General features: G+C 41.7%; 1 protein-coding gene across 1 annotated transcript in view; it reads right to left on the reverse strand.

Moving 5' to 3' along the window:
• The window catches only part of si:dkey-175m17.7 (uncharacterized), a 29,953-nt gene extending 16,069 nt beyond the window's left edge, over positions 1-13,884 (reverse strand). The window contains exons 1-3 of the mRNA XM_068729406.1: positions 13,606-13,884; positions 857-2,943; positions 46-348 (exon numbers count right to left, since the gene is read on the reverse strand). Of these exons, the coding sequence (XP_068585507.1) occupies positions 46-348; positions 857-2,927 (2,374 nt within the window). The 5' untranslated portion in view covers positions 2,928-2,943; positions 13,606-13,884. The remainder of the gene's footprint in view (positions 1-45; positions 349-856; positions 2,944-13,605) is intronic.
• Between the last annotated feature and the right edge of the window lie 2,363 nt (positions 13,885-16,247).

A 16,247-nucleotide genomic window follows, 5' to 3' on the forward strand; every position in this document is an offset into this window, starting at 1 on the left:
TCTATCTTTTAAATTAACTCACAAAAACAATCATATGTCTCTCACCAATGAACTCAAAAACCTCCTCAAAGTATTGTCGAAGGTTTTGCTTGCTGTTATCGGTGGCTGGCAACCGTTTGTAGCGCAGTCCAGAGTTGACGTGGTAGAGGGGCAGGTGTGTGGTCACGTTGACCACGAAGCCGATGTTGAGGCGCAGCAGCAGGTCCAAGTCCTGGGCGTCTCTCTCGTTCCCCAGAAACAGGAAGGGCAGGATGGGACTGACCACGGCGTTCTCCGCATCAGGAGTCATCGCGGTCTCATCGGACAGAGAAGCCGGCAAAGAAGAGGACAGCGGCAGAGAAAGGTGCACTGGAAGACGACGAGACAAAGAGAAAGTGCGTAGAATATTTTTTCTGCAGTCAATGCTGCCACGGAGCAAGAAATGACAGAATTAAGACTTGAAGTGACTAAATCACCAATGAAATTACTGATTCAAAACTTGGTCAAATTAGTCAGAATGTTAATTAGAAGTATTATTTGGCCATAAAAGAGGTCTGGTCATTAGCACTTTGATTATTTCACAACCTAAATAAAAACAACTTGAAGAGATCAAGACAAGCTAGATGTTCCCAAATGTGGGTGAATCTTTTGAAAAACACCTCAAAGGACTAAAAACGGAAAAAGAATCATGACAGCATATGCCAAACTCAGAAAGGTTCTCTAACTAAAAACTAACCAACAGGAATTTTACTACTAAATGACATTCACCCCATATGACCCAGCTTTATGTCAGTGATTGCAGTGAAAAATGAGTTACTTCATAGATGTTATGAATATTTTACCACTTTCACTTGGGTGAAATGTAAGATATTCTTACTTCTACTGTTTTCCTCATCTTGCTCTCTGTTCAGGGAGTTGAGGGCCAGGTGAAGGGACTGAGCTGTTGGCAGGGAATGTCCTCCCTCCCTGTCTCTCTGCCAGGGTTTGGGTTTGATGAGTGTGCTCGGGGCGGACGGTGGAGGAGAAAAGGACACAGGTGACGGTGGAGAGGCAGAGCGGGGAGAGGGGGAGCGTGGATATGCTGCATCTCCGTCTTGCTCCGTTCCTACATCTTCTGCTTTATTCAAGAGCCTCTTCAGTGAGTTCTGGCCTTCGTCACACCCAGCTCCTGACCTGCGGCCCATAAAATCAAAAGCAGCCATTTTCCCCTGCTGAAGCCGCCGTCGGCCAGCACGGTCTGTAAACTGAGACTGCGTGTATTCCTGGAGGTTTTGACAGTCCAGGAGGGCAAAACCTGTTCCGTTACTACCATTTTGGACCTGGGTTGCACAGGTCTTCCTCACTCCCACTCCCATCCCGGCACAGTGATTCTTTTGCGCTTTAGAATGGGTCATCTTCTTGGCCAGTTCTTCGGGCCAGATAGTACGTACGCTGTAGTCATCATCATCGGCTTGGAACATACCCATCTGATGAGCTGCTCCAACGCCTCTACCTGGGGGTTTGCCTCTGCGAGGGTTAAATGTCACCACTATGGGGTCACTGCTACAGTAGCTGCAGGTGGAGCTGCCTGTCTGAGAGGCTTTGGGGTTGCAGCCTGTGACGCAGCTCTGTATCGCCCGGAGAGGGGCCGAGGAGGACAGCGGGGTGCAGGGCAGGCATCCCCCTACCAGTTTTTTGCGAAGGATAGCAGGACTCTCAAAATTTCTGGCCTCACCAGAGCAGGAGGCACAGCGGAGAGGTTTGAACAGGTTTGCTCGGCAGTCAGACACAGTGCTGTTAGAAGAGGAGGTGTTGGAGGTGGAGGTGGTGGAGAGACACCCACCCAGATTTCTCAGGCCCATGTCTTTGCCTCCTTTCTTCACTGCTCCAGCATTATGAACACAGGAAAATGAGGTGGAAGAGCTTCCTCCCCCTCCTTGGCAGCTGGCAGAGTGTCCCTTACACCCTCTGCATCTTACCAACCTCCAGCAGCCACAACTGAATGGGTGGGTGCAGTCGATGGTGCAGGTATGGTCTGGGCTCGGGAACCCTCCGGCGTGGGAGGAGCAGGGGGAGAGGGGTAGACCATGAAGAATGTGAGGGCGGAGATCCCTGGTGCGGGACGTGTGCGGCTGGCTGAGTTGCTGAAATGGGCTTGGGACATGGGTGGGTTGGAAGGGAGTGGATGACGGATAGTTGGAATTTAGAATGGCGGCATGGGGCACAGGGACGGAATTTTGGTGGTAGGGCAGACTGTGGCTATTATGGCTTTGATGGACAGTTCCCAGTTTGGAATTCTTCTTGTGACCTAGAGAGGGAAATTCCTGGTCACTTCTGTTAAGAAAACTAGTGTTTTCCTTTTCACTCCGCAACCTATGCTGCTGCGCCTGAGCTGGGACGAATTGTAGGATGCCTCCGGGGGAAGACGACAGCTGACTATGGCGACTTCGCTGCGACTTGTGTTCGACACCACCTGGCCTCCCTGCAGTTCCAGTCCTTCTCTCACATTGTCCTTGATCCAACTGTGAAGAGACACATTTCCCTCGGCCACCTTTTACAATTCCGCTGCGCCCTAACGAGTTGCTGATTCCTCCTCCCCGTCCTCCTTTGTCCACCGTCACCCTGATATCAATAGTATGTGTATGGGAGGGCAGCCGTGGGCCGAGAGTTACTGTGCCATTGCTATGGCAGTGGCTAGGGATGTGTCTGACACCTGCTGGGACGACAGGTTGATCGCTCTTGAATTTCTGCACATGAGAGGGTCTGCGCTTGCATTCCAGAGTCAGAGGTTTACACGAGGGTGCATAGAAATGGGCCTGCGAAGAGTGGAGATGAGGATGGTGTCCATTGGAAGAGGCTGATATTTGAGAGGAGTGCTGCGGGATGGTTTGTGGGGAAGCCTCACACAGGGTTATGTTTTTAGGGCGCTGAATGACCACTATACGCTCATCAAGAGGGAGGGGAGGCATCTGGGTTTATGCAAAGCTGTCCAATGACGAGGGAGAGAGAGACAGAAAGAGAGTAGTCAGGAAATTACAGCAATTTTACAAACCATGGAAATGTGGGGTGCACTTTACATTCCATCATTTTAGACACAAACAGCACATGCTGATGCAAAATTCCAAATATTGCTTTCCAGCAATGAAATATTGATATGATACAGTGCATGGTAATGAGCATATATTTTCTATTGATATAGTACGTTACAATACTGTGTAATTACATTATAAAAGAATAAAGGTAAATTATTTGTGAAATGTAAAGTAAAACCCCAAATCCACCACAAGAATGACAACACACTGATTTTAATGTTTTGCATATAAGTCTAACTAATCTCTCCTCTCTATCTGCAAAACACACCAAGAACAAATACAAAACCAACAACCAATACTGTTGCATGTCAGGTTTTTTCATGAACATGTCACACATATTTCCTTTTACATTTGCTGCAAATGAAAGGAGAACTTCCATAGAGAGAAAACCTACTGAGGTGCATGGTTGATTTGAATGGATAACACTGTAATGATTACGTTTGCCAAATCCATTTCAACATGCACATCACAGTCTTTTACCTGCTTATAACAGGGGCACTTGCCAGACATTTAATGCTCATCTATATTTGTAGGACTTTGACGTTCAAATGTAAACTGTTTCCCAGTGACATCATTACCATTTAGGACATAAAAATGCAGATCCAAAGGTGCAAGAGTGTGTACCTGCTTGCTGTTAGCAGCAAATAATCCCAGCTAATCCTGATGGCAGTGAGGCTTCTTAAAAGCTCAGTCACAAAAGCTGCACCAACTGAGCTGCAACAAACTGCATCCCTCCGATGAGTCCTCATTCTTAACAAGACACATTCAGTTGCATGAAATAATAAGCCAAGCCAAGTCATGGCAGATGGTACAAATAGCTCAATATACTGTAAACATAGCTGGACTGTACATGTTCACGGCTCTCGATGTAAAGGTTATGAACTACAATCCTGTGTATGTAAATGCTTCTGTGACGTGTACATTTTATGTTTATGCACTACTTACAATTGACAAAAATGATCTTGCACAGCTGTCTTTGCACGGACAAACAACACTGTGACTTTCAAAGTTAGCTAAAGGCTCAGTGGGATTCTTCACTTTAAAGACTGTTGAATGCTGAAGAGCCATGCGATTACCTGAAATGAAACATTTCCTGCTCCCAGCCATCTGGCCTGTGCATTCTACCCCTGGAGTAAAGTTAACCAAATCTTTGGGGCCAATTAGAGATGAGCATTTGTCCAGGTCATGGTATAAACAGAAGGTCATCACTTACGCAACAATACAACTGAACTGGAGAGAAAGCTTTCTCACCGTGACACAGCAAAAAGAGATTAACTGAATGTAGTTTATAAATATGCACTTTGTAATAGAATACATACGAAAGATTATTATGATTAATAACAGGTACAGGACTTTGGACTCTACAATTTTATACTAATTCGGTGCATTGATTAAAATGCTGCTCTGAAGATGAAAAATGATTGTCGTTAAAATAAAAATCCACCCTCTGATACACACACTGTTAAATACAATCAATCTGAGATGTTCACTGCACCCAGGAGTTTTTTGGTTGATGAAGTACTTTAAAATTAGTTTTTGCCACACTACCTGTAGAGGTGGCTATGCTAGTCTGTTTGGAGGATATTAGCATGCCAATGTTAGCATTGAGTTCAACACACATCTAGGGCAAACAAAGTACAGAGTTCTGTTTGAAGGAGAGCAAGAGACTTCCCAGTCAAGAAAAAAAGATCTGCGTTTAACTGCAGACGTATGCAGTTTGTTTGGTATTCTAGTCTGTTAAGGCTATTTGTATCTCTGCCTTGTGTTTGATGGATTTCTCCCCATGAGATTGTAAGAAGTTGGTGATGAGTCTAGAAAGAAGCACTTGCTCTTTGATTGTGATGGGCTGATACCAAAACCTGAGGTTTTACCTTTGATGTTTTAGATCACTAACCATTTTACTGAATGTAAAGGGTCGGTTCACATTACAAAAGGACACATTTTAACCATGTTAGTGGCTCTATGGATGGCAATGTAGTCGGTCCGCCCACCACTTTGGTCCAGGCTGAAGTGCCTCAATAACTAATTGATGGATTGCCATGACATTTTGTACAAACATTTTTGATGATCCCTTAACTTTTCATTTAGCACCATCATCAGCTCAATAGTAGCTTTATAGTTCAATATTTTGGTTTATGAAAAAAGACCTGCATAACTGATATCAGCCTCAGCTGTACTTTGTTACCAAAATGTTAGCATGCTAACACGCAAAACTAAGATTGCGGACATGGTAACCAATATACATGCTAACATCAGCATGTCAGCATTGATTGACATTGTGAGGATGTTAGCACGCTGACATTAGCATTCAGCTGACATTAGCATTCAGCTCACAGCTGTGCCTAAATACTTCCTAATAAGAGTCGCTAGCATGGCTATAGACCCTTAGTCCTCATTTTTTCTAAAACTGTAATTGTCAGTTCACATTACAAAACATATTTTTTCATGCACTCCTGACGATATCTAGCATTGGGATAGAGCCAGAAATGTCAGAGATGGATATCTCAAAACCTCTACAACTAAAACAACAATCACTATGCAAGGCTAACTACCACTAGAGTAAGTGAGAAAATATATTTTTGTGTCATTTAGATAAAGTCACTCTTTAAACTCCACAATAGAGGAGGTGGAGATGTACCTACCACATAGCATTGTTCGGATTTGGCCACCAAACAACATGCTAGCCTGCAATTGCAACATACATCAAATATAGCTGTTTTTAAACAATGTTTATTATGGTGGATTTTCATTTTAACCACAAGCCCTTCAGGCCATATTAAGCGAGAATATCTCAGGGAATGGAAGACCAAAAAGTTAAAAGAGGGACTGGGAAGACCAGATACTGAAAACAACACTGGCTGACAGAAACAAAGTGGGTCGAGTGAAGATACAGGGGGACAGATTATAACGTGACACTGTAAACCACAGACTGCAGGGGAGGAAGGAACATGTCAAAAATAATCTGGGAATGCCTTCAGTCCCAACACAACACAGATACCAACCCATGGAAAAAGCAAACCACGCTCCAGTGTCCCCATGCTTATATCCACGCACAGAGTCTGTTGATGGTATCCTCATCTTTTTTCCCTTTTTCAGCCTTGCCTGTGGTGGAGGGGGTGGGGGTTACATTGACCCAGTTTTATCATGGTGGAAGTCACTATCACTCTGATCACTTTGCTCTCACACACTGTAAACTGCAGGCTGGCTAGTGGCCTTTTCACTCACTCATAGTCACAACTTCAGCAGACAGTAAGGGCCACACAGAGAGATGGAAAACATTAAAACAAAGGGATGCCTCTTGAAATTTCACTGCCACATGTTGACATGATAATTCACAGCAAAAATAAAATGTAACGCACTACAGACTATAGTGAAGCATTACTCTGAAATGATTACCTCATCTTATGGGCTAATAACTGTGACGACTAAAAAGTGTCGGCAGCATTACCACATAGTGTCAAATCTGCAACAGGATTTAGGAACAGGAAAACAAACAGACAACCATTACAATGATTTGCTTCTGAGACAAATAATCTTAGGAATCTTCATAACTTATTTTGTGTGTGGTACATTTATTAATGATGCTTCAAACGCAATGTGAAAGGCTTATAAAGCTTTTGTTGTTTGTTTTACTTTGCATTTTTCATGTGTCTGCCTGTGCTGGGACTTCTCATCTCTACTTTTTCTCTGCTACAGTTATTATTTACTTTTCAGATTAAGACTGACACAAAAAACTGTGTCTGGTTGGGGCACCATGTCTCATTTCAGATGTGTGTGAGTTTTTAGCAGTAACACCAGAGAGACAATCCCCTTCTAATCTTCTCTGTTCAAATCATACAGTATTCCTTTCCTGTCCCATTGATTATGTCACAATTTGCTTTTATGACCCTACTGTATAAAGTAGTAAAAACCAGTTCTACCTCGACCAGCTACAACAGTTCAATTCTACATATAGCACACATTGGTGCATCGGTATCTATCAAACAATCTAATATATAATAAATAGTCACAAGGGACATTTTTCTGTCGAATGAGTAACTTTTGTTTTGATACTGAAGACAATTCAAATTTTGATGGAACAAGACAAACACTGTTGAGAATTCAAATATCTTGTCATCTCTGTGCATTTGTTCACTGGACCTGAGGGCAGCTAGTTTCCACCTACGAGAATATAACTGCAAAATGGTGTGAGCGCTGTTGATTAGAAGGTTAATTAAAATGGTGTTTAATTAACTGTGTTCATGTGAAATCCCTCCAGTTGGTCTTTCCAACAGATTGTTAGAATCTGATAAAAGGCTATAAGCTACTTACTCTGCCAACATACAGTACATGCTGAGAGCTGTTTGCAGTGATTGTTTTTCCAAAATTTCCAAAAGAGGAGCTGAGTTTGACTCCGGGGCTGTCAGACAATCTGTGATGTATAACTGTAATACTGTAGACATATGACCAGGCTACAACTCAGCACAATAAGGAACTCCTAAACCTGTGTGTGTTTGTACTCACTAGGTAGCTCATTCCTTTCTAAAAGTCACAGCTGAGTCGCAAGTGTATGACTGCAGCAATATTCTACATCAGACTGCTCATATCAGTATGTGAGATTGCATAATGTGTCAACCAGGCATAATTGACATCAGAAGTTTACAGTAAAGTGTGAATAAGTAATGAGTTCCTTTCAGAAGAACTGAGGCATAACAGCCACTGAGCATCCTCTAAGAAAGTTCTGACAGAGTTAGCCACTTAGGCTGAGTAACCAAAAATGTCGCAGGGTGGATCAAGGAGCGGAGAGGAAAATGTATGCGTGTGATTAGGTGTGCATTAATATTTAAGGGAAAGTCTAACGTATGCTAAGCTTGGCAATCACGTTAGCTGCCTCAGAATTCAAACACATGAAAGTGTAAAAGCAAAGTCATTCAGATAAAAGGAAATGTTTTAAAAAAAGAAGAAGAGTGCCACTCAGTTCCTGTTAGCGGGAACTGCATGAGCCTGCGGGGGAGATCATGACGCCCTCCCTCGCCTCACTGCTACCCCACCAGCAGAATAAAGATAACAGCTTTACAGTCACAGGCATAAGCCAGAGAGAGGAGAGCGGTACACATGCTAATGTGTTTCCAGATGATTTAACTCTTTCCCAAGCACCTGAGCAAAACCTGCAATATCATGAATAGTTATAATTAGCTTTCTTAGCGCCCCTGAACTGTGTAATATTTCATAAAACAAAATGCAATCAGAGCTGGTGTTATTTTATGTGTTGAGTACCATATGAAGAACGTGACACAGCGTGTACTGTTGAAATGATGCAGCCTCACATCGGACAGCAGGACAGTGCATGACTTATGGTAAAGAATCTCACAGTGCATCACAGTAGTCAGGTACAGTGTAGATTTAGGGCTACACAGTGTGTCTCCAGCTGCAGAGGCGGTGAAGTGAGTGTTTTTTCGAGGACAAGCTGTTGAGGGGGCTGATGTTTTGGGGAACAGATGGTTGTCTGGCTGTGCAAGATTGATGGGGATCGTTCTGTTCCCTCTCCCCGCCCCGGTTTAATGCAGCACCTTCATCAAAAAGGCACCTAACAGCCAAACACCCACGCAGCAGAGTGGACAACACCAGAGCAAATACCTGGCAATAATGTGAGGATGTGCGGCTCAATTATGGGCTTGTGAAAGTGCTTGAGTGAGAGAATGTCTTCCTCTGCGGCTGAACAAGATTCTTTTTCATTACATATAGTGGATGGCAGGAAAATTAGTCATCAGAGTTACTTGTTTCCAGAGGCTGATGAGCAGGCCGTTTCTGTCAGAGGACAATCCACAGCTTTACATTTTTTCTTGTGTTCGGCACAAAATGACAGAAGGCGTTCCACTTCTCTCTTTATATGGTTGTTCACACACATAACCAAACTCACACTGGGCACGAAGGCGAAAGGCACTCCTATGTTCACAATAAAAACACCTAACAGCATTGAGGTTCAAGCAGTCGGTGTCACAGATCCTACAGTATATTCTATATCCACACATAGACTCTGCTGCTGTGAAGCTGCTGTTATAACTGAAATCAATGAACAAGTTCAATCATGAAACAGGTTGCTGGGGAGAAGACCGCCGTGTCAACATGTGAAGTATAAAAAAAAAGTGCCTTGATGGATTTGTGCTGTCAGCAAACTGACAAGGGTTACTGACCAGATATGCTGCACAGCTAAGCTAACAGGCGCTGGACTGTGTCTCAGGTGTCGCTGGCCTCTAGCCACTGTAACCCTGTCTCCCTTCAGCAGCCAAAGCAGTTGTGGAATCGTAATGAAACCAATAACACTTAAAATGTATGCCAAACTGCTAAATTACTTCTTTTTTGTAAAGTAATAAATAAACTGTTGATTATTACATAACTGCATGGGCTAAATAATGCAATTACACAATGCAGTTAAAAGTTTTTGTAGCACTCCTAACGGCATTTGCAAGATTTCACCTTGTTCGAAGGAGAACGACCAATCAAGAGCCGAGGAGTCTCTAACGCAACTGTCAATCGCTGACTTGTGAAGCTTCTGAACTCCGATCAGACCGTCAAAGTAGACAGATTTGAAATAATTTGAAGGTGGTGATACGTACAAACAAAGTGAAGTTAATGTTACGTTGCCAGAACAAGTGGAGAGGGACAATAGGAAAAAAAAGAACAAAATGACATGATAGGACAAAAGGATACATCTGGGTTGTATGTTGACTCACAGTAATTATGACTCGCACTCTTATCAAGCTTAAGTCACACATCTAATGATGTAAGATTTTTTTGGGAAAAAGGAAAATGACTTGCAACTTGAATCCCTGCTGTATGTGATGACTTGGTTGTGACCCAGATGTCCAAATGATAGCGTGTTTAGTCAACGATGCCATGATAACGGTACAATAATGACACACAAGGATGAGCCTTGTGTTGATTAGTAAGCATTCTTAAAATATTGCCTCATGTCTAAAATACAGGTCCAATTCTTTCATTGGTTCTGATTCCACATCTCAATTTTGCATTAATTCTAAATGACTTGAAAAGACAAATAAGTCTTTACTGCTAATCCGTGTTAGCGTGTTGCTAAATTTGCCTTTTCACTGTAAACAGATTTGTTTCACTGTCTCATCAGAACTCACACCACAACAGGCTACTGAGGGGAAGTCAAAATAATTACATCACCTAATCTCCACAGTCAGCGGACAGGCAGTGATGGAAGCAACTGCACGAACTGGCCAATCAGTGGGCAGCGTGATCGGGAACATCGAGCTATCCCTCATTTCCCTCCTCTATTCAGTCAAAACTGGTTTAACACTGAGACTAGTGCCTGACTTTGAGGACAGACAGTGTCATAAACAATTGTTATTTTTATTACATTATCTTATAGGAGATAACTTGAGATCGGTGGCACTTTGGCTGCAGAGCAATATGTTTTCAGGGTGGCCCAGATTTCCTCCCTATGCCCCAATTTAGACATATTGAAAAAAATCACTCAATCAAATATTTGAATCAAGGAGCAAACCAATGCTAATCAGTTAGAGACAGCACTAACAGCCCAGTGATTTTTCAAATAGGCTACTGTGTGCCTGCACAAAGTCATGGCACATTGTGTGATGTTAAAAGTAATTCAATTTAATAACAAATCCACAAAAATGACTGAATCCTAAAATAGAATACCAAGAATAGAAAGTGACAAAAGCAGCTTGGAGAAAGGATTTGTGGTTGGTAGGGATTTGAGCTCTGTCACATATAGATAAGAAGAGCAGTAATGTGCTTTGAATATATTTAAAAATCTTTGAAGAATTTAAAAAAGCACACTGTCATGGTTAGTGACTGCTGTGTAATCAACTGACATTGGAAATCCCAGATCTGAACACCACAAAAATGTAGTGTTATGCTTGTGCCAAAGCATTTCTGTCCACAAAATGTCCCTCCAAACTGTACAGGCATGGTAAAACATGTTCAGATTAATAGGCTGAGACAACAGCCAAACAAACGTGGTCTAATATTACACGCTGAAAGCCTCTGTGTGCTCTGTATTTGATCGTTTTTTGTTTCAGAGTGTATTTTGATCTGAACCAGAAGAGGAGTTTCTGCTTTGTAAGAATCCAGGAACATGTTGGATCGAGCAAGCACACGTCCAGCGAGTCCCCAAAACATATGGATCCCGGCAGGCCTTTTCCTTTCCCAAAAATAACACCAAAAACGCTCTGACAATTCTGTTTAACAGCAACATCTGTTAGCTGCAGTGTAGTAACAACAGTTTATTTTTCCCCTCTGAAAATTATGCAAGACCATCTTCATATCCTCGAAGAAAACCTCAAAGAAAGTAAAAGTGTGCATAAAAACATTAATAACACAGGAAACCCTGAGGCAGTCACAGCCGGCCTTGCAGGGCCATCATTTAGAAGAAGGGACGCTGAATGAAATTATCATTATTAATGGTGGGAGTGATTCTAAGGTTAAATGAATCATTTTAAATTTTCAGCTCCCAGGCCACACAGAACTTATCTTTAATTGTGCGCTCCACAAATAATCCATCCACTGTCTACGTGTTCGTAGAAGATTATCCCAGCATGCACTGGGTAAAAGGCAGGGCAACAGCAGAGGCCACCAGTCCATCTCATTTGTAAGCAGTTTAGAGTTTCTAGTCTACCTGACCTGAGTGTCTGTGTCCTGTGGGAGTAGACTGGAGCAGCTAGAGAAAAGGATAGAATATGCAAACTAGAGCTGAAAAAATTAATTCGCAACTATTTTGAGAAGCAATTATTAAAAATTACAAACATTTTAAAGGTTCTTAAATGTAAAGATTTGCTGCTTTTCCTCGTCTTATGCCACAGTAAATTGAAGTCTTTAGGTTTGGACAAACAAAAGGACATTCTTCACTTTTTTCTAAAGTTCTAATTAATCGAGATGATAATCCTTAGTTGCAACCCTAACATCAACTCCTCACCGAGAAAACCAGGACGTACAACTTCATATTATTAGGTGACAATGCTGCTGCCTTAACTCCACACAATCATTTTGGCAAAATCTTTGGCACTGTGTTCGTTCTTGGTATCTCAAAGTAAAGTCCATAGCTGTGCATTTCAGAAATATATTTCATAAACAGCTTCTAAATACTGTCAGGGCCATTCAGTTCCTCTTCCTGAACAATCCCTATGGTTCATTGTAAATACATTGTTGATTAACAAATGTTGAATTAATTAGTTTGACCGTTGCATTCATGTAGAGTGTAAGATCTGAATGTACACTGCATCTTTCCTGAGTGATTCGAAGTCGATTTAATTAATGTTCCGTTGAAGCATCACACCGTCACCGTGGTTTTAAAGCAGTGAGTCACCTTGACAGTCTCTTTTGTTCAGGCCAGAAAGCCAATAATCTGAACTAAAAGCAGCTCCAAACTGTGAGCTGGATGGTTGGATGATTAGTTTAAACTACACACCTCAAGTGACCCTGTCATGTTACAGAGCCGTATTAACGTCAGTAACATTGCTTGATGCTGGTTTAAATTTTGATTTGGTTTGCCTGTCCTTACACTGCTTGGTCTTCCTACAAACTGCAGTGCCTCTTATGTGTCTTGCTTGTCAAGTTGGTGCCTCTACATGGACAAGCTGCCTGCTTCTTTTTTAGAAAATAAAATGTGTTAGCTTCAACTATGCTGTATGTTTGATCCAAATGCAGCCTTGCAAATCGCTCTCATCGGCCACTTACATACATGTGTGTCCACTCCTTCATCTCTAACACATCCTTTTACTTATACACTATCTTTCAGTTCTGCTTGATTTGTGCACCACTGGCAATGCTGACAGAGATGAGAGCCTCCACTATGAAATGTATGTCAATAAATCACTTGCCGATGCTATTTATAATAATGTGCTCACATGCTGCACATCTCTCCTGCTCTGGCTCTCATCAGCTCGTTGTAGCATCTCATCAGCAAAACCGCAAGCACAAATAAACCAGCTATTAATATTTACATTCTTCCTCTGCATTGTTGTTCACAGGGCTGCTCTGCGGGCCAGCGATGGAACATCTATTAGTTCCTGTTTATACAGTCGCTAGATGGCGCACTGCCTAGTTTCTCAGTATTATTAATCGCATCTTCGATGCACATTCTTTGAACCTTTTTAACATGATGACAAACAAAGCTGATGTGGGCGACAGGGCCCGGGCCAGCAGGCCCGTACGGTCACTTACTCACTCCGACCAAGTGTGGATGTGTATAATTAGGGTCCATTTCTTGGCTCTTTTCACATGGCTGCAGTTCTCCTTCCTGCATAAATAATACACGCTCATTACGGCGAAACAATCTCAACTGCTGGGCGCCTTCGAGATCAACACGAGGATGCATTACGTGGTTTGAACATGTGGCGTCAATTTGACGGCGAATTACAAATGCATCGAGACACTGAGGATGCGCCTGTTTCTGTGCTGTGTGCTAAAGCTGACCAACACGTAGTGCTGTGACAGCCGCTGCACTCTCACGGTCTGCAAGGCCGACCGGACCGACCACCGCGATAAGTAACGTTACTAAAAAAACAAAAAAAACAGACGCATCACTTACATCAAGCGTGTCAGTCCCGAAGTGTTTTCATCATATATGCGCATCGGAATGAGAGATCCTCATGTCGGTCGGGGCTCGAGTAGCACGACCCGCTGCGTTGGTTTGATCCAGATGTGTAACACCTTCCCTGCCTGCTCGTTTGTTCATGTATTTAAAAAAAAAAGAAAAGAAAAGGAAAAAAAGAGAGATTTAGCTTGAATAGAAGATGCACAGCTCTGCCGGACTTGAGATGAATAAAATGCATAAATAAATGGAATCAGGGGTGCTTGGCTAACTCAGCTGGCGTCACGTCTGAGCGTGTGTCACTCTGAGCTGCGGTGCGTGTGTGAGGAGACACTGACGGGGAGGTGGGCTCTATTGTCTCTACTGTGGATGACATCATCCCAGACCAATGGCGAAACACACGAGATGGAGGGCTCAGGGGCGATCACGTAGCACGTGCGGGGCTGGTGGAGGAGCAGGAGGGGGTGTTGTTGAACCGACAACATGCATATCTTGAAGATATCCTAAAGTGTATGAGAGCAACTCAGTACTGTTCTGATGTTCAGTATTGTACTCGAGTAAATTTGAGGTACTTTGAGTATTTACATATTCTTTATACTTCTGCTACATTACTTTTCTCAGGAAAGTAGCCTCTTGTACTTTTTATTCCACTACATTTACTTAACAGCAGTTTAATTAATCTTTCCAAAAGTGATAAAAGCAATAAAGTACAGAGTAATGTGCTGATATGTATAGAATAAACAAGATATACAGTATGAACAGTGTGATACAAATACGCAAAAATATATACAGTATGGACAAAAAATATATACTCTGCAGTATAAGTAATGGTAAGAGTGAGATACAGATAAAAGTAGCTGGGTTTGATATGGATACAGTGTATACATATAGGATGGACAGTGGTGGGTATGTGAAAGTAAGAGTCATAGTGCGAACATATATAATATAGCTTATAGGCTAATATATAGGCTATATTTTATAGGATAATATTCACATGTGGCATTTTTCCACATTACGAGGACTTTTACTTTTGATACTTAAGTATATTTTACAAATATTATTTATTTATTTGGTGACATTTTGAATGCAGGACTTGTAATGGATTGCTATTTCTTAATTAACATAATTATATATAACAAGATGCAGACAAATAAAATAAATAATTGTAATTTTTGTATAAAGATACCACAGTTAATACAGTAATATTCCATTACCATTTTAAGTTATGCTTTCAAAAACATTAGCACTAGTTACACATTTTATTTTGATAATATTAATGGGTGCATTGAACAGAAACAAATCCACATTTCTCTCCTCACAAAGGACACAGATGTCATGTTGACCAGAAAATTATTTTCTCATCTAAAATAGTAGAATGAAGACTCATTTGAGCAGTTAAGACCATTTTGGCATTCACTGGTGCCAATAAAGACAGCAAGCAGAGACATTTAGCCATGCCAGAAGTGACAAATCCAAATTTAATAGGTTTGGCTTTTGGTTTTGACAAACATAGGCTTGTTGTGGCTGTTAAATGTCGTTTTGAGGGTCACAACCCACGCCAAAAGACTAGTTTCTCTATCAGAATATGAGAATGTTGTATATACTGTACAAATGTAATCAACCCTCACCCATGATTGGGTGTGGTTTCAGAGCCCTTAGTGGACACACCCTAGTGTTTCGGAGCAGAGAATACTGCTTATTTTTTCACGATTACCTAATTTGATATACTTTTTTTTTTAATCATTCAAATTTGTCTGGGTTGTTAATAACTCAGAAAAACATATTTATTTTTGCTTTACTCAGACTTTCAATTCCAACCATTCAGGGTCTGGACCGGGATTTGTTTTTCACATATATGGACGTGCATCTATCTCTTGTGGCCTTCAAAGACCTTTTGTGGTTTTAGAAGCTCTATTAAATATTCTCATACATTCTTTTTCAGTTCAATCAAGACATCACCAACTGTTGCCAAACAGCAATTTGTCTCAAACAGTCTGTCAACCAGCGGGCACTGTGCCCACTTGCAGCCTTGGAAAAAGGCCGTGGTTCATTGTCTCTCAAGACGTACATGCAAACCTTTGCATTGACACTTTTGATCACCCAAGCTTGCTGAGGATTAGAGGAATTACAACTCAGCAGTGTTAAAACCTTACCCGGTCTCCCCTATAGCTACATTTGAGTTGTGCATTTGTACAGTAACTTCTTCAGCCTCCACAGAGAGAATCAGAGCCTGCCCTTCGTGTAGTGCTACTGCTACAAATACTATTACTTCTTGATGCATTGATCCACTTGTCTCCCCCAGCCGACACTTCACCAACCAGAGTAAATTAAGCCCTTTCACAGCTGTGACTGTAACTTGTAAATGAAAGTCTTTCAGATTCCCAAATTAACAGCATTTCACATACCGTGGATAATTACGGGATGTGATTGCACCTGCTGTACTTGGTAACATTATGATGTGCTAATCTGATAATATGAATTATCACATTTTACACATACATTGTGAATTAGATAATGTGAGTGCACGTTTCAAAACATCTGTAGACCTCTGAATGTGTCACAATTAAACACTGCAGTGATGCCTGTAAGCAAGTAGAAAATACTCATGATCACATAAAGTATCCAGAAAATATGTATTC

Source organism: Cebidichthys violaceus, unplaced genomic scaffold (genome assembly GCF_023349555.1).
Source record: "Cebidichthys violaceus isolate CVI_PGR_0920_01 unplaced genomic scaffold, fCebVio1.0.p SCAF_46, whole genome shotgun sequence".
Classification (NCBI taxonomy): domain Eukaryota; kingdom Metazoa; phylum Chordata; class Actinopteri; order Perciformes; family Stichaeidae; genus Cebidichthys; species Cebidichthys violaceus.